This window comes from Rhododendron vialii, chromosome 2a (assembly GCF_030253575.1).
Source record: "Rhododendron vialii isolate Sample 1 chromosome 2a, ASM3025357v1".
Lineage (NCBI taxonomy): Eukaryota > Viridiplantae > Streptophyta > Magnoliopsida > Ericales > Ericaceae > Rhododendron > Rhododendron vialii.
In genome coordinates, this window is record NC_080558.1 from 3,959,522 (window position 1) to 3,977,940 (window position 18,419).

The 18,419-nt window shown below is 38.9% G+C and overlaps 3 protein-coding genes across 3 annotated transcripts; 1 reads left to right on the forward strand and 2 right to left on the reverse strand.

Annotated features, from left to right (window-relative positions):
- Nucleotides 1-457: 457 nt before the first annotated feature.
- On the reverse strand, nucleotides 458-1,834 carry LOC131315494 (AT-hook motif nuclear-localized protein 20). Its single transcript, XM_058344585.1, has one exon. It carries the CDS (start codon nucleotides 1,456-1,458, stop codon nucleotides 676-678), a length of 783 nt encoding a protein of 260 aa, XP_058200568.1. The 5' UTR covers nucleotides 1,459-1,834; the 3' UTR covers nucleotides 458-675.
- An 8,040-nt stretch (nucleotides 1,835-9,874) lies between these two features.
- LOC131315495 (enoyl-CoA delta isomerase 2, peroxisomal) lies at nucleotides 9,875-12,316 on the forward strand. Its single transcript, XM_058344586.1, has 2 exons — nucleotides 9,875-10,470; nucleotides 11,867-12,316. Exons 1-2 carry the CDS (start codon nucleotides 10,053-10,055, stop codon nucleotides 12,172-12,174), a joined length of 726 nt encoding a protein of 241 aa, XP_058200569.1. The 5' UTR covers nucleotides 9,875-10,052; the 3' UTR covers nucleotides 12,175-12,316.
- Nucleotides 12,317-12,835: 519 nt separating this feature from the next.
- On the reverse strand, nucleotides 12,836-17,802 carry LOC131315496 (uncharacterized). The gene is made up of 5 exons (XM_058344587.1): nucleotides 17,599-17,802; nucleotides 14,339-14,453; nucleotides 14,131-14,220; nucleotides 13,894-13,992; nucleotides 12,836-13,218 (listed from the first exon to the last, which is right to left on the reverse strand). The coding sequence occupies exons 1-5, from the start codon at nucleotides 17,664-17,666 to the stop codon at nucleotides 13,117-13,119; spliced, it is 474 nt and encodes a 157-aa protein (XP_058200570.1). The 5' UTR covers nucleotides 17,667-17,802; the 3' UTR covers nucleotides 12,836-13,116.
- Between the last annotated feature and the right edge of the window lie 617 nt (nucleotides 17,803-18,419).

The following is an 18,419-nucleotide window of genomic DNA, read 5'->3' on the forward strand; positions in this document are numbered from 1 at the left end:
CGTATCCCAAAAAAAGACGGCATATACAACGAAACAAAAAACAGAAGAGCAAGAAACCGATAAGGAAAAGTTGGCAAGACGACAACGAAAAACGGCACCAAGTGAAAAAACAAACACCAAGAGCACCTTTCTATTACTCCTCACATTTTTAGGTTTTCAAGTATCCCTAATTAAGATGAAGCCACTCCACCTACCATATGAGATAATGGATCACAAACCATAATCCATCAATGATTCAGTTAGTCTTTGTTTCTTTTTGCAAAGATTAATAAAAAAAATTCGCCGTTCAAAAAAAAAAAACAATGATTCAGTGTAGAGCATATATTATACAAACATGATTAAAGACAATTAACAACTCTGTATACATAGTTGGGTATGTGTAAAAGAAATCATATTTTATGTTGATGATTGAAGTGTTAGAAAACAAATAGCAGACACAAAGATTAAGCAATTTGTGTAGGTTAGAGAATTATTGATCATTCAAAAGAAAACAATCTTTTTTATTTCACACAAGATTTTATGCAACACTAAAGAAAAGAAGCTTAATTTATAGCATTCTCTGTACAATAGCATTTGAGATTGGTCTCCTTTCTCTCCCTGCACACTTCTGAACTGAAGCCTTGAAGATTGATGATGATCTCTCTCTCTCTCTCTCTCTCTCTCTCTCTCTCTCTCTCAATAGGGAGGGCGGGCATGAGTCCACGCATAGGGATCATGACTAATTTGAGCACCATTAGGCAATAGATTTGGTGGCATATTGTAAATAGGGAAGGGAGAGATATCAGGCAGGCGATGCTCCGGTTGTCCCCCGTTACTTTCCATAACGGGGGACGAATTTCCTGCAGCAGCACCGGGCAATTGCGCCTGATCATCGTCCTCTTCTAGAGGCAATCTCTCATAGGTCGCGTTAGTAAAAGTGGTGGCGATGACCATCACTGGCCCTGCCGCCACAAGCGATCCGACCACGCTTCCTCCCACCACCTGTCCCTGCCCGCCGGACAGGTACACCGTCAGGCCGGTGGAACCAGGCGGGGACGGTCCTGGCAAAAAAGTACCAATCAAGGATAGAATCTCAAACCTTCCGTGAAGCGCTACCACAGCGCCCGGAGCAGCCGGCTGCCTCAGCGTCACGTTGGCAACCGATCCACTTCCACTGAGCACGCACACCCCTCTCTGACGCCTCCGGGCGAATTGAGCTATACTCTCTGCTACGTCGGTACCTCCTGCTACTTCCATGACATGACTACGGAGCGCGTTAGGGCTATCCCTAGTCATGAAAACCGGCGGTTTCGGCTTGTTTTTCGATCCGGGAGGGCGGCCCCTAGGTCTACGAGTCCCAACCTCAACCGCGCCTTCTTTAGGCTCGTCTCCGTCTCTATCTTCCTCTTCGTCACCATGACCAGAATTTAGCGCGCTTCCTTCATTCAGCGATATCTCTAGATCGCGCTTGTTGAGCATGGTCGAGCTAGCTGCCGCCGGCTCTACACCAGGCAGGCCTGGCTGGCCTCCGGTCCACCACCGGTTAGCCAGACTTGCCAATTCAAACAGCACTTCTGGAAATAGAGAGTTAGAGTTTGTTCTGGGTCTTTGGTTCTTTGATTTAGTGAGAGGGTAGATCTGAATTTGAAGAGAGTTGGGAATGATGAGAGAGAAGAGAATTAGATGCAGTAGCTAGTGTATTTTCATTTTTGGAGGAATCAAGTGGAGAGAGAGAGAGAGAGAGAGAGAGAGAGAGAGAGAGAGAGAGAAGGGGGTTGAAAAAGATATACCAAAAAAAAAGGAGGAACGGAGACACACGAAAATGGAAGAAAGAACAGATGCAAAAGAAACCTTGTGAATGGAATCAAGCACAAAGAGAGATGGAATAAATAAAGCACTGATCAATCCGATTTGGCTAATTAGATATGAGAAAATTACTAAATGTTTGTCGCGTATTCGGATTTTATGGAGGTCAAACATTTTAAATTTCGGGACGATCAGAGGGTTTGTCCAGTCATTAATTTCATGGTGAAAATAATAGTTCATAATGAAAATAGTTAAGTTGCACGCAAATTGGTCCAAAAATCCGATTTTCAAGGGAAAAAATACTTATGCTACTGGTGTTAATATGTGTATGACAGAAACTTATTCACAGCTTCTGATCTGAAAATTGGGTTTTCAAGGGAAAAAATACTTGTGCTACCAGTGTTAATATGTGTATGAAAGAAACTTATTCACGTCTGATCCGGAAATCTGGTTTTCAAGGGAAAAAATACGTGTGCTACTAGTGTTAATGTGTATGAGAGAAACTTATTTACGGCTTGTGATTCGGAAATTCGATTTTCAAGGGAAAAAATACTTGTGCTACTGGTGTTAATATGTGTATGAGAGAAACTTATTTACGGCTTTTAATCCAGAAATTCGGTTTTCAAGGGAAAAGATACTTGTGCTACTAGTGTTAATATGTGTATGAGAAAAACTTATTCACGGCTTCTCGTCCGGAAATTCGGTTTTTAAGGGAAAAAAATACTTGTGCTACTAGTGTTAATATGTGTATAAGAGAAACGTGAACAAGTTCTTTAATTACAACAGTAACCAATCGTGATTGTCCGAAAATGTTTTGGACGATCCAAATTTTAATAAAACTTTTTGAGAAAAAATTTTCGGAGAAAAGTTTAACTCTTCGACTCTCTCTCTCTCTCTCTCTCTCTCTCTCTCTCTCTCTCAATTTTTTAGTGCCGAGCGGGTATATCTCATGTGGTGCCCGCTCGACAGTACTCCTAAGCCGTCCGATACACTTTTGGACGGCTCAGATTAAACCTTCTCTCTCTTCTCATCTCTCCTCTTTCTCTCTCATTTTTCTCTCTCCAAATTTGAGCCGTTCAAAATCTCATCGGACAGTTTGAATGTGCTGAGCAGACACCACATGATACCCAGTGTTAATATGTGTATGAAAGAAACTTATTCACGTCTGATCCGGAAATCTGGTTTTCAAGGGAAAAAATACGTGTGCTACTAGTGTTAATGTGTATGAGAGAAACTTATTTACGGCTTGTGATTCGGAAATTCGATTTTCAAGGGAAAAAATACTTGTGCTACTGGTGTTAATATGTGTATGAGAGAAACTTATTTACGGCTTTTAATCCAGAAATTCGGTTTTCAAGGGAAAAGATACTTGTGCTACTAGTGTTAATATGTGTATGAGAAAAACTTATTCACGGCTTCTCGTCCGGAAATTCGGTTTTTAAGGGAAAAAAATACTTGTGCTACTAGTGTTAATATGTGTATAAGAGAAACGTGAACAAGTTCTTTAATTACAACAGTAACCAATCATGATTGTCCAAAAATGTTTTGGACGGTCCAAATTTTAATAAAACTTTTTGAGAAAAAATTTTCGGAAAAAAGTTTAACTCTTCGACTCTCTCTCTCTCTCTCTCTCTCTCTCTCTCTCTCTCTCTCTCTCTCTCTCTCTCTCTCTCTCTCTCTCTCTCTCTCTCTCTCTCTCTCTCTCTCCATTTGGTGGGTATTAGGAGAAATTTTTTAGTGCCGAGCGGGTATATCTCATGTGGTGCCCGCTCGACAGTACTCCTAAGCCGTCCGATACACTTTTGGACGGCTCAGATTAAACCTTCTCTCTCTTCTCATCTCTCCTCTTTCTCTCTCATTTTTCTCTCTCCAAATTTGAGCCGTTCAAAATCTCATCGGACAGTTCGAATGTACTGAGCAGACACCACATGATACCCACTGAAAAATTTCTTGGGAATTAGGGTTATGGTTTCGGTGGGTGCGCTTGGGAAAGGGAAGGAGGCACGTCGCTGTCTCGAGACCCGACAAATCAAAGGGAGAGCTTTGACCCGAGCTTTGAGAGCTTGAAAGTGACTGACTGAGGGATAATTATTCAGTGCCTCCGTCTTCCAAGAATATCCCGATTCTTTTTTTGACCACATATTTTAATCTCCGCCTGCACAAATGAATTTACTATCTTTTAAATTATTCGGTGTTCGGTCTACTCATACGTACCTGACTAAGGTCCCGTTCCAGAACTCAAAAAAAGCCTTTATTTTTTAAAAAGATAATTTTAAGCTCAAAAATGAGGGACTTATTGAAATCTAAAAATATGCACTATGGATCTTGTTTGAAAGATCTCATTAAGATCTTTTATACGATGCAAAAAAAATTGAAAAATTAATTTTCATTTACATTATTTTTGAGTTTGAAAATGTAAAATAAGCTGCTTATTTTTTAAGAAGGTTTCTGGAACGGGGCCTAATTTTTGGGACCAAGTATCGAGGTCCCATTCAAGACTCGATAGCTCCATATAGACCGACAGGATAAGAGTTTATAGAATCTGAAAAGTTTCGAATCTAACGTCTTTAGAGAGAGCAATTCCCTAAATCATTCCCTCGAAATTGATTGTGTACTAATGGAGTCTGGGGAAACTCATCTTCCGTTCAACACAAATGATTGGAGTCGACGAGTGAAAGAATAACTAGTAATGTATTCTGATAATAAATCAGCTGAATCAAATATTGAAATTGTGCTTAATAGGTCTTACATAATTAGTGTTTTGAGAATATAAGACTATAAGTGTCCCTTTAATTTGATTGAGCGGTAATCACCGGTATAAATACTTCAACTCATTAGAAGTTGCGGATTAAAAAAAAACTTATTAGAAGTTAATATATGTTGTGATCAGAATATACTCTATCCGTCCTAAATTCCTTATTCATTTTTCAACATTCGTGTCAATTATAAATTACTTATATTTTTCAATCCATGATGTTTTCTAATGATTTTTGAAATTGTATTTCATACAAATTTTAATATCTATAAAATAGTAAGATTCATAAAAATATAAGTAATTATACATTTGAAATTTGGGAAAGAGGGGGTACAAAACAACCTTTACCAAGTTGCTCAAGATGCAGATGATCCTATACCATCTATTTTAGGGATTTCACCGTTAAGCTTGTCCATTTGTGAGCTCTTTCCGAGGAAAATTATTTATTGCTCTTAGAGTTTCACGTTAAGGTGCTCTATGGACCTTCTTATATATGTTTTAAATGATGTACATCATTCACTTTTTGGATTTTATTGAGAACATCAACCATGCCGCGCGTTGATCCTCATGTTGAATGAATACTTAAAATATGGTTTCAAAACACATTTATCTCTGGAAAAAAACAAACCTTTGTATCAAACATATCACTTGCAAGATAATTCTGTATTGAATCTATCGATCATTGTTGATTGATTTCATATCAATATCAATTTCAACCTGGTCTTGATCATGGGTTGTGAAAATTGAATATTGCTGATGATACATTGTAAAAACTTTATATCCATCTCAAAGTCAATTGACAATGAATGAAGATGGCTCAAATGTTATTAAGTGAATATCACTCATTCTACTTTCATTTTGCGTTTGGAAAGCATTTCAAGGTTAATTGTTCCGTTTCTGGGGCCGTTGCCAGTTCTCTAGTTGAGTAACCAAGTAATGTGAGACTATATTTTCTTAACCACTGATCACGAAAGCGGACCCGAAAGAGATAAATGGCCAAAACCAAACGCTCTAGGCCCTTTTTATGGTTGGAGCTCCCTTCCCTTGTTTAAAATATTTACATCATATCTGAATAGAACAAAGAGAAAAAGATCCCACAGGGCTTAATTAGATGATTTGGGATGGCCAACATAATCAAACATCTTTAACGTTGTCAAAATTTAATACGTTATCCTCCACAAATTCTGGTACGATTTAAAAATGCTTCTCTCCCCTCCATTTTACTCGATTGATCATGACCAGTACTGTTGCTTAGAACAGAATCTTTGCAGTTTTTGAAAAAGTTGAACAAATCTAATTTCGGGGTAGAAGAACTCTCTCTCTCTCTCTCTCTCTCTCTCTCTCTCTCCTGAACTCGGCGTGCTCCGACGTTGATCTTGCCTGTGAGATGTTGATGTCAAGTGACTGAGGCTTCTTTCAATCTTTCTCATCAGAGCAGTCCACCTCCGTGCTCCTCGTTCCGATCTTCTTCACCGTGTGCTTTTCTGTCTGATCTTCCTGCGGTCCCATCATTGTTATCAGGCCGGCCCCTTCCTCGTTGCTTTGAGCGGCGCATAGATTCGCACCCTGATGATATCGTAGTTTCTTGGGATGGAGGTAGCAGTTGGTGTCACTGTACGATGGGGTGTGGCTGCTATGGTTTTTGAGGCTCCAGGCCGCGGTCTTGACTGGTGTTTTTTTGGGCGGTTGAATTTAGGGGTGTGAATCTATTGTAGGTTTTTGATTTATTGATGTTTTCGTTTCTCTCTGTTTTTCTCTCCCGTTGTAGGGGCTTCCCTCACCCTACTTAATTTGGTGTTTTGGTGGGGTTTTTTTTGTCACTTGTCTAGTGTTGCGCTGATTGAAGATATGCTCCATCTATTTTGCACATTTGGTTGTATGAGGTCTTGGATATTCTGCGTGGTGTTTAGGCCTCCTTTGTGGTTGTTAATTATATCCCTCACTTGGGATGGCTTCCTGTTCTCTATATTTTTTTTATTATTATTATCAATAAAGTATCCAATCATTTGAAAAAAAAAAAAAACAAATCTAATTTCGAATTTGTTTAGATTTATTTTAGATTCGCCCAAATGATTAAAACCATTAATCTTATGGACCTGATTAAAAGCTTAACTAACTACGTCAAAAATCACGTTCTACGGTTGTCGATCAATTGTAGATTTAAATCTTGGAAATAAATGGATTGCTATCTAATATAGAGTATAAGTTATATTTGTTGGCTTTGATAACATAAATCATGTTTATAATTGGGAAGTGATTTTGGCGCTCCACATTTAGCCATTGGCACTCCACTTTTTGTCTTTATCCTATGTGAAATTACCAAATTATCCTTTCTTTTGTTAGTTTTAACCACTTTCAAGGGTACTTTGGTAATTTTAAATAGGAAAAAAGACTAAATATGGAGTGCTAAAATCAATTCTATAATTAACTCTATCAATATGATTTTTATAGTATAATTGATCTTCTAAGCAACTCCAGTGATTTGGCCAAGCTATTCCCAAAAAGTAGCCATGAATAGTGACGTTTGGCCAAAAAAATGCAATGTTGGTGCATTTCCATTTGTGTGCAATGTCATATATTTCAACAACTTTCGTTATATCCCGTTTCCAACTAACTTCCATCAACAATCGTTCAAATTTTTCCCTAAAAAATTAGACCGTCGAGCTAATTGACCGTTGAAAACCTAATCTAATTTTCCTTAGTGTCTGTTGGGCTTATCTTTCTTAATTGGGCCAACGCAATTCCTAAATGGGTCCAAATGAAAACCCTTTGCTTTGTTAGGTTTGGATTTTGAGGGAGATTTTGGGATACGAGTGAAGAGATAAGTAAAGAAATGAGAGTAGTAATCGAAAAGAATCTTATTGGAAACCATAGGCAGAAAGAGAGATTGATTTTAGAGACTGAAAGAGAACACTGCTTGCTCTATGCCCACACTGTTGAAAGCAAAATGGGAAAAATAGGTCCATTTTGTTGTATTCCAAATAAGGATTGCTCACAATGGTGGGTGAAGCATTGTTCATCTTTTCCAAGATCGTTCTCTCTCTCACTCTCGGATTTCTCTCTCTTTGGGTCCGGCAACAAAAACGGCAACAGGCACGCAGTTCCACCTCATATCTCTCTCTTCGGTGGAAGAACAATGCATAGAGTGTTTACAATTTTAGGGTATGCAACCCCAATCAAATTCGCATAAAATAAACTAGCGATACAACTAGGCGTATAAGGGTAGATGTGGAAATCTCCCACCGAAACCGGTACGTTATTTTGCTAATACATCCACACAACGATTAGTTTCACGGTAAATGTGGAAATCTCTCTCGCGCGGATTTTTCTCTCTCTTGTATGATCACCGATGCATTAAGTTTGTTGTCCACACTGAAGAGAGGGGCCACTTGCGGGCCCAAACCACGACGATTTACTTGCGGAACAAAACGAAGAGAAAGTCGAAAAAGACCCCAGCGGCTCAGCAATGCACTTGAAGTATAAATGATACTGTACTACTCTTTCGTCTCCCACCAGTTTATTGGACCACTTTTGCAAAGGGACAATCCTAATTTCAAGTAAAGGACACATAAATCACCTTCCAGCGGTGCTACAGTTCCCGACCAAAGGGATCCCGATCGGATCCCGAAGTCCCGTCGGGCACACTCTAGCCACCGAACGGCTGATTCGAGCCGTTCAAAATTCTAATAAAAAAAACCGAGTGGGCCTTCGCGAGAATCAACGGCATCCGATGTTATAGATATACAAAAACATGGAGTGTTTGGATCGAGAACATACACACATTGGATGCCATTGATTCTCGCGTTGGCCCACTCCGTTTTTCTTTTAAGAATTTTTGGACGGCTCGGATCAGCCATCCGGTGGCCGGAGTGTGCCTAGCGGGGCGTCGAGATCTAATCGGGGTCCTTTGGGGTCGGGAACCGTAGACTTTTCGAAATCAATATATGGAGTATCATGCATGTGAACGTAAGTAGTGGGTTATTGTCCAAAATATTAGTCGAGGTGCATATAAACTGGTCAGAACACTTGAGTTATAAAAAGACTTAAGTAGTTGCTTGTTTTAGATCTATGATTTAATTTATTCTTAAATTAGTAAGACGTACCAATCAATTGGATGCTTGGGTAGTCGTCTACCCATCATCCCAAAATTCGTTTGGTTAATTGGTTCAACAACAATCCATCTCCCATTATTTATCCAAATATATTTATAAACATCTCCCCTTGCATCGTGGATCAGAGGGCATGTGCGCATACCTCGACTAATTATAGGGAATCAAAAACTAACCACCTACTTGAAATCGGAGTAAATATTCCGTATGAACTGACACCAAAGAAATTGATAGCACCTAAGAAATTTCAAGCCTAAAAACTTAGAAGAGAACAAACCCCTAAGTGCCTTGATCACTTGGCGTTGCCCCTTGGAGTTGGGCGCACAGATGACTTGCACAAATTATGCACAAGCAATTTTAGTGGGGCCCACGTTAGGTTCCTCAAAGATGCTCCAAATCCTTCATACTTTTAATATATATATCTTTAAAATCAGTTTAATTGGATATCGGTAAGGACTCTTGCTAATATCTTTTCCTTTTTCCGGATCATAGGATGTTAGTATGTTAATAATCAGGGATGGATCCAGGATTTTGTAAAGGCGGAGACCGAACTATGAACAACAATATTTTGAAATTTCAAGGTTCCGGAACTATGAACACTATTTTGGTTTGGGTTTTGAATGAGGTTTTTGAGGTAATAATTGAAAAGAGATAGAAAAAGAAATGAAATTAATAGTTAAAGAAAAACTTTTGAAAAACCATGCGCAGAGAGATGGATTGAGTTTTGGGACCCAAAACGAGTACATTATAATGCATGTAAATATCTAAATAATATCCATTACAAAACACAATTATAGGTACTCTTAATAAACAAAAAATAACTAATATTGATATTGATATTGAAATTTGAAAAGAGAAAAAAATCCAGAACTATGCGGGGGCCATATGCCCTAAGGTAGTTTTGTCTCTATTAATAATGGTTAGAGTACTCTAAGGACCAACCTCCTGGACTTACGCTTTAAAAGAGTGTCACATGATCATTGGGCCAAACCCCAAGATCGTAAGTGATACCGAATTAAACTGTTTTCTTCTTGAACTCTTGAAAATAATGTGTTAATCAATTGAGCGATTCGAATAATCTGTGTGTAAGACCCAAGATAGATTACAAAAATTGTGGTCTGTGTGCATAGCACATCTGTTTGCTTAATTGGTTGGACAACAATCCATCTTCCATGATATAGATGACCATATTTTTCCATCATATATTTGTCCATATTTACCCTTCTATATTTTCCCATGATATAGATGACCATATTTGTCCATATTTGTCCTTCTATATTTGTCAATCATATACTCCTATATATATGACTATATAAGTCTATATCTATCATTTCCCAGAAACTAAAGTCCGAGGCGCAATAATAGAGGTCAATAAATCCACATCCGTAACCACCGCCACCGCCATGTGCACGCTAGAGAAGCGCGGCGAGATCTTCTTCCTGACCCTAACCGCCGACGACGAGCACCGGCTCAACCCGGCCCTCATCGACTCGCTCCGGTCGGCCCTCCGCCAAGCCAAGGACCAGTCCACCCGCGGCTCGGCTTTGATCACCGCCGCCCGGGGCAAGTTCTTCTCCAACGGCTTCGACCTCGCGTGGGCCCAGTCCGCCGCCGCCGGCGGAGGATCCGCCCACGACCAGCTGCTCCACATGGTCGAGATGTTCAGGCCGGCGGTTGCGGACTTGATCGCGCTGCCGATGCCGACGATCGCCGCCGTGACGGGTCACGCGGCGGCGGCCGGGATGATGCTGGCGTTGAGCCACGACTACGTGTTGATGAGGAGCGATCGAGGCGTGCTGTATATGAGCGAGCTGGACTTAGGTAATAAAGTTTTAAATTACACAAATGCTTTTTGGTGAGCATGTCTAAGTACCACGGTTAGGATTACCATGTGACGTGTCGTCACTGTATATAATGTGACCCATTTGTTAGTGAAGCACATCCTACTGATGCAATTGTGACCGTGAAATACCCAAAATGTGGTACCGGGATATAGTCACTATAGCATTGTTCTTTAAATTAATGCGCAAGCTTTTTAAGTCTTCCGATACTGTTTGACCCTGATGTGCCGATGAGAAATATCTTATGTGCACGGACCGGTTTACGGCAATTTGGCACTTTCAAAAAAATTCCGGCATATCTTCAAAGGGTCTTGCTAATGTCTGCCTAATAGGCGTAGGATAGTGCACAAGTAATGTCAAACAAGTTCGAATTTCTATACATATCTCACGGATATTAATGTACTTTCACATATATCTATACACTTTTCTTAGATATTGATGCTCATTTTATATATTCTAATCCGTCCTTGAGGTTGAGGGTAGCATTTTCCATTTTCAAATTTTAGATTGTTTAACTTCATTAATCAGAGTATCCTGTATCAGTACTAAATCTCTAAAGATGAGTTTCCATCAAGCTTGTAAACAGTAAGAAACAATTTCAATGTACCTAAAAAAGATAACCAGCGAAGGAAAATCAATGAAGTGATGAGTTTTTTGGGGCAAGGCGATTTAGTGGACCCTTTTTTTTTTTTTTTTTTTGATCTGCGATTTAGTGGACCGTAGAGTAAGTTTTTAAGCGCAATGCGATTTAATGTACTACTACTATAGAGTAAAATTGTACTGCTTGGAAGTGTAGAAATATGCAAGGGCAAAGTGCTATTTGTGTCTGTTTGACAATGTGCTAAATTGAACTGGTATTCTGTAGATCTATCTCTACATATGCTGAGGTGAGTGGAAACTTTGGGTTATATATATAAGCTAGGTCCACACCCAGAGTTTGAACAAATCCCCAATTATTATGTGAAACTACAATTGCTGAAGCTGGACCACCTCTGTACCTTTTTATCCAAAGGATAACAGGACAAGTAAATGCCCCTTACACCCAAATGTAGGATATGATACGTGTATTTTGACATGCGTGATGGATGTGAGTATTTATGTAAGTGTTTTAATTTATCAAATGTCAACAAGACAGACATGGCGCCTTGCCCGAGTGTTCCGCAGGCATTCTTGTATATTGGAGAGCTCGTGTAAACAGTGTAATAAAGGGAAGGGTTGAACTCTTCTCTAAAGATATTTGAAACAAGCATCCAACCATTTTAATCTAACTTGTTGTATGGCGGATAATGAGCATTTTTACGCAATCTGAGCACTTATTTGCCGGCGGAGTTTTCATAATTTTACGTTTCAACTCCTCTGTTCCTTCTTTGATACAGGGATGACGTTCCCGGACTACTTCACAGCGCTGGTGAGGTCAAAGGTGGGGTCGTCCGCAACACGAAGGGACATTTTGTTGAAAGCGGCGAAAATGAGGGCGGCGGAGGCTGTGGCGATGGGGATCATCGACTCCGTGCACGATAGCGGGGAGGCAACGGTGGAGGCTGCCGTGCGCCTGGCGGAGGAGTTGGTTAAAAGGAAGTGGGACGGTGAGGTGTACGCCGATATACGAAAATCTTTGTACCCTGAGCTATGTGGCGTCCTGGGATTGGCCAGCCAGGGAGTGATAGCCTCGCCCCGGCTTTGAAATGTGAAATTGTTTTGTGTGCTAGAGAAGAATAAGCATCTGCTGTAAACGTTAGGTCACAAGGTTTGTTTGTGACCTAGTTTGGTAAGTGCACTAATGGCATGAACCTTGATGTTAAAATGATGGTACAAACTTTCCTCCAGCTTTGTTGGCCTGGAAACAGGACATGTTTTGGAGTTGTTCACAGTGATTCCTTTTTTCCTTTTTTCCTCTTTTGATACAACTCTTGAGAGTTATTGTAAGCTTATGCACATTGATATCGATTAATCTTTGTTGTACCAATACTACCGTTCACTAGCAGGGAATTTAATCCAAAAAAAATCCAATACGGATCAACCCCACAAGATTTAATGCTACGCCTAACATGTTTCCATCAAGTTTTACTTCCCTCCAGTTTTCAATTTCTTTAATCTATTTTGGACTCAAAAAATGATCGGAATCATTCATTCTGTAAAACTCTTTGAATGATATTTGTGTCCGGGTTCGTGCACTTCGTCTGCTCACAACCTTAACCCAATACCAATCCTCTTGTTTGCTTGTTGGCTAGTAAGTGGCATCAAAACCCACGGGTCGTTGGTTCGAGGATTGGTTAAGTGTCAGCATCAACCTTAATCCAATTACTAGTTGGGTTAGACGGCTTAACGAACAAGAGTCATAATTCTTCTAGCACATATAAGACATCCTTAATTGAGCACAAAAGAAGGTACACAACTTTGACGGTCTATGTTCTTCCTGATTATCTCACCCCAAGTAAGGGCTTAAGAATCAACACCTTGTCAAATGGAAATCAATACAATTACAGCACAAAATAATGGACTAACTAACTAGACAGAAAAGGTCAAGAATGCAAAGCAGCTTAGCGCCCGATCAATTTTAAGCCGTGAGACTTAAAGGTCCATTTTCTAACAGCCTGAATTTCATTACAGCTTCTTCAATATATATCTAACTTGTCTTGGTCTTCTGGGTCTTCTTTTTCAGCTGCTTCTTAGTAATTGAGTTCTTCATCCCAAGGAAATATAGCAATGCACCAAAATATGCTATGCACTGTCAAGAAATGGAAATCCAGTTACCTGAAGTTGATTCTTGGAGCAAAAAAGAAAGAGAAAAAACCTAAGAAGCACAGATATTGGCATAGGACATTTTGATCACAGACACACGGACACGATATTTTCTCAAAAAATAAGAGCATCCGCAATGGGAATAATCAAAATCGATAACCAAAATGTGCCACATCAGCATTTGATTATCCATTTAGTTCATAATCAAACCTAACAAACTTGATCTCCACATTGGTTATTTTTGTATCCCTATAAAAAAACCACCCACAATACACAATGCACCTATGTCCAATTGCAAACGAATTCCAATCACGCACCCGACCACACCAAATTATTCGTCTCGATGAGACGATTCTAATGTGAGGTGTTTTATAATTTTTTAGTTATGAATTTGGTTATTGGGTTTGGTTATTCAGTTTTGGTTATTGGTAAAAGTTGTTAAGTTTGGTTATTCAAATGTCAAAATTTGATGAGTTGCTAAGAGGTTGTTAAGTTTGGTTATTACAATGTGAGCACTTTTTTGAGCAAGCATTGCTAACTTTAGCAACCTTTTGGTTTTGATTATTACATTGTGGATGCTCTAAGACATGGAAACATTGGGGTATGTCAAATCTACAAAAATTGAAGTGATATGAAAGCAAATGAGATACATGAAGCAAACCTGCAAAAACTCCTGTAGAAGTACGAAAAATTCTGGCTCACCGTACTTGTAGTTGAAGAAGTCATACAAAAGTGGGGTGGTATATGCCAAGTGGTATAGCTACACGCACAAAATGAGAAGGATAAAAAACAAGAAAATATAACGATGATTAGCAATGGTTAAATCAGAGATGATATTATGGAAGTCTAATACCGCAGTTTTGCATTAGTTCATTGTTGAAAGAGCAGATAGTCCTACCAGCAGATAAGCACCAAGAGAACTGCCAAATACAAATAGAGCGCCTCCAAGCCCTTTTAGAACCATAGAGGTTGCAACGAAGTAGGTTACCTGAATAATGAATGTGAATATTCAAATTAGAATATTAACTACACTTGAAGCAAGACCAAGCATGAACCATATCTATCAAGGAAAATAGAAAGCACAGAAAATAAAACAAAGGACCCACATCGATTTTTGGTACCCCTTCCCCCAACTTAGAAGTCAGAAATCTTTGGACAACAGCTAACTTAGGTGAGAGTTCCTTGGCTGCAGGCCCACCATCAGTACCGAACTCATCGAACCTGTAAAGATGCACATAAAACATTATATAATCAATAATCCTTCCAGTAAAACCAAGTGCATATACAACCTGTTGGAGGAGGACACAGCCTGTTTCACTGAAAGAGGAAGTAATGGGGGATGATGAAAACGAAAAAGAAAGAGAAGTTCCATAAATGATGTAAAGAAACTAGCCAAAATGATAAAGGAAGCCTACTCTTAAAATATGGGAGGAATAGAGGATGGAAGTAAAAGCAACATAAATAAATGAGGCAGGGAGAGCAAGTAAGGAAAAGAAAAGGAATGATTGACTTCAGCACATAAATCAGATAGGATTAGTAAGGAAGGAAGAAGATTCAACAAAAGTGAAAAGAAGGTGGAAAAAAACCCATGAATAGCTTTTGCTTTGGTTCTCTAATAGTTACATTGGTAGTGTAACCATTATAACATTCTTCGGGGAAAAAGAAAGCACACGAAAAGGTCCTACTTCATATGCAAAACTTAACCAAAACAAGTATATAGGAATGCTTCAGGTAAATTGGCGATTCTTCTAGACGAGCACCAGAAAAGACTTTTAAGAATGTAACCAACCAAACCCTTTGGCGGCTGGAGATTGGTTCAGTTAAACCACATTGAATTTCCATCCGCATCATAGTAGATTTAAAATGGACAATGGTGAGACCTTATCCCAGGAACAACACCACTCCTGCCTCTCCTACCTCACAAGTCACAGCTTGTATAAGTGGCTTATATAAATCAGTTCACGATACATAGTTGATGATCAAAATGGAGATCCACCAATAATGCTTACTTCAAACAACGTCGTTTAAGTTCACTGCTTCAAACTAGAACACACCAAATATAAAAGAACCTACTCCCAGGGGGCGGAGGGAGCATAGAACCAGGCGGGTCACATGCCCCCGGATCATGTCACTATTACCCCTTTAGATGTATTGTCTTTCATTTTTTACTACCTAAAGAATTACTACATTAGTTCCTCTTTATGTACAAAAATTACCAAACAAATCACTCATATGTTTACAAAAAATAAAAGCAACCTGTTAATTAATGTGTTTTACAACCTCCTCTCTCTTAATTATAGTTATTTGTCACACGACTAAAATAAGATTAGGCTTTTGATTATTCAGTTTTTGTATCTGATCTCTATTAATTAAGTTGTGTTCTTAGATGCTTGGGACTTTGATTTATAATTTAATTGTTAGGACTTTTAATTATGCTTTTGATTTCTTAAATTAACGGTGATTGTGTGATAAAAGTAGGGAATACATCTCTATAATTTAAGAAACTAACATCACGCGCTTTTGATTTCTTCAATTAGCGGTGATTGTGTGTTAAAAGTAGGGAATACATCTCTATAATTTAAGAAACTAACATCACGCTTAAGTTGGGTAAATATTTTGAAGATTATGAACAAGAAGTGCTCCCTCTATACTTAATTCCTAGCTCCGCCACTGCCTACTCCTCACAGTACAGGCAAAATGTTCACAAGGCGGGGTTGGTAGAATCCCAAGTATCAACAAATCTTCCTTATGTTCCTAGGACTCAGATGAATTAGTTTTGAATATTCCATTACAGCCAATCAAAGTGTGCAGTATTAAAAACTCATGGGGGGATTGAGACTCAGCAGTTCTAGTTCGCAAATTAGGATAGATGCCCAACATCAAAAGTCATGCTTCATTTAAGATCTCCAAGCATACCAAGTAAAATTGCAAAACGAGCTAAGATGTACCAACTCAACGAAACAGAAGCATAAGAAACATGATCATTGATTACCGTAAAACCAAGAAAACCAAACACAAGTATCCCCAAGAACAAACTGATGAAACACAGTTGTTGAGAGTTATAACCACAAATCTTATACAAGCCAATGGAAGCACCCGTAAAAAAAATTCACACACACGCAAGAGAAAATACCAAGTTTACGTGGTTCAGCCCAAATTACCTACATCTCGGGAGACAAAGGATTCACTAACCAAAAGTAAAATACTATTACCATGTGAGATAGGCCAAGTGCGTAAAACTTAAAAACCTACCGAGCCCTCACTCAAGGATAGTTGAGCACTCGCTCACCCACAGTATTCCCCAATATATTTTCTCTTAGCCCCCTACGTCTCTATTGTCTTCCTCACAACTTGTCACACTCTCACTTTCTTCCCTTTTTCATTACCTACAAGTTCTTAATTTTAGGCAACCCCCAAGAAGTCCTAATCTCCATACAATTCCATACTTCACAACCCAATCTGGATACACATAGGTAAATAAAACTGCACGGGACTCCATCTAATTTAGTCCAACTAGAAAAACACACGAGTCCCCAACAAATACGCCCAGTATGGCAGCCAAGCAAATTCTAAAGAAAATAAAAGAACTTCTTCACTTCTCAGAGACCTGATTAATCGGTATCCTACACCAAAGCCAAAGTCATTTGACTAGGTCCGTGTTAACGTAAAATCTTTAAGCTTTTAAAAAGCAGTTGTTAGTGCTCGTAAGAAGTTTTTTTGACCCACTTCAATATTTTATAAATCTTTATAAGCTAAAAAAGTGCCCAAAATACGATTTTGGAGAAGCTGGAGTCGAGGTCCTTTTGGACGAGATTTTCTATCCTTGCTAACTTGAAAATGCTCAATTCGTATTTTTCCAGTGCTCAGCAACTTAATCATAAACTCATAGGTCGATGAAAACAGTTTATCTAAAGCAGAATCTAAAACCTAAAATCTGTCCACAACTATCACACACAGAAAAAAAAACCCTTAGACTGAGAACCTATAACCTAAAATAGAATCCAAAGTTGCGATCTAAAATCTGTACCGACAACTATCGTAAACCCCTTAGACTTCCTACCTTTTGAAACCCCAAAGCAGGAGAATTACAAAAAAATTATGCTTCCTTTACTGTTCTAACGAACACTAGTGTGTCACAATACAGCAAATATGAAGCCAAGTGAAGGACGATTCATGACAAATAACACATCCTCCATAGATTAAAAGTTAGATCTGATGGCAACAAGTGTATTTCTCAATTACCACAGCATACTCTGCACTGGAGATTCAATATATAATTACACACATGGAGAGAGAGAGAGAGAGAGAGAGAGAGAGAGAGAGATATATATATATATATATATATATATATATATATATATATTACATTTGCCAAGCGGATAGGATGAAGAGGGAGGCGAAGAAGACCCTCCCGAGGAACGAAGAGAAGCCCATTACAGTTGTTTGAGAGAGAGAGAGAGAGAGAGAGAGAGAGAGTTACGGGTCTCGTCTCCACTGAACAGTCGAGCTGAGGATCAAATTGGGCACTGTACAGACACTCTCTCAAGTCTCATCAACGGGATCTTCTATTTGCACGCACTTGGTTTCTTCGGACACGCACCAAAACTGGATTCTTGTTGTATTACATTCTAGCCCTTGGACAAATTACTATTAGCACTCGGAAAAGAAAATTAGGACATACAAATGAGAAAGAGGATTGAGGCTCCGTCCCAGAAATCTTTTTAAAAAATAAGCAGTTCATTTCACATTTTCAAACTCAAAAATATTGTAAATGAAAATTAATATTACAATTTTTTTTGCATCGTATAAAAGATCTCATCGAGATCTTTCAAACAAGATCCATATTGCATATTTTTAGATTTCAATAAATTCATAATTTTTTAGCTTGAAATTGTCTTCTTAAAATATAAGAGTTTTTTTTTAGTTTCGGAACGGGGCCTAATACAATCCATGATATCTAGACCTTGAAAGTATCCACAAAAGTAAATAAATGGTCTAGATTCAGTGTACCATAAATCATCCACACTTGTTAACCTTCTCATAAGTTATGTTGTCCTGGTGCATATCACAGTCCCAGGCCTCTACCGTGAATCCGCTTAGCAACTATTTTGCTAATCATTGTCGTTTTCCTTTCTGCAAATCCCCTAACCCCTTTCTTCCAAGCAATTGTCGTACACCCTTCATTTT

Excerpts from the sequence above, each read along its gene's own strand:
- LOC131315495 (XM_058344586.1), top strand. The coding sequence starts at position 10,053 with ATGTGCACGCTAGAGAAGCGCGGCGAGATCTTCTTCCTGACCCTAACC. Across the intron at positions 10,471-11,866 it reads TATGAGCGAGCTGGACTTAG|GGATGACGTTCCCGGACTAC; the intron begins GTAATAAAGTTT and ends TCTTTGATACAG.
- LOC131315494 (XM_058344585.1), bottom strand. The coding sequence starts at position 1,458 with ATGCTCAACAAGCGCGATCTAGAGATATCGCTGAATGAAGGAAGCGCG.
- LOC131315496 (XM_058344587.1), bottom strand. The coding sequence starts at position 17,666 with ATGGGCTTCTCTTCGTTCCTCGGGAGGGTCTTCTTCGCCTCCCTCTTC. Across the intron at positions 14,221-14,338 it reads AAGGGGTACCAAAAATCGAT|GTAACCTACTTCGTTGCAAC; the intron begins GTGGGTCCTTTG and ends TTCATTATTCAG. Across the intron at positions 13,993-14,130 it reads CTCTTGGTGCTTATCTGCTG|CTATACCACTTGGCATATAC; the intron begins GTAGGACTATCT and ends TTGTGCGTGTAG.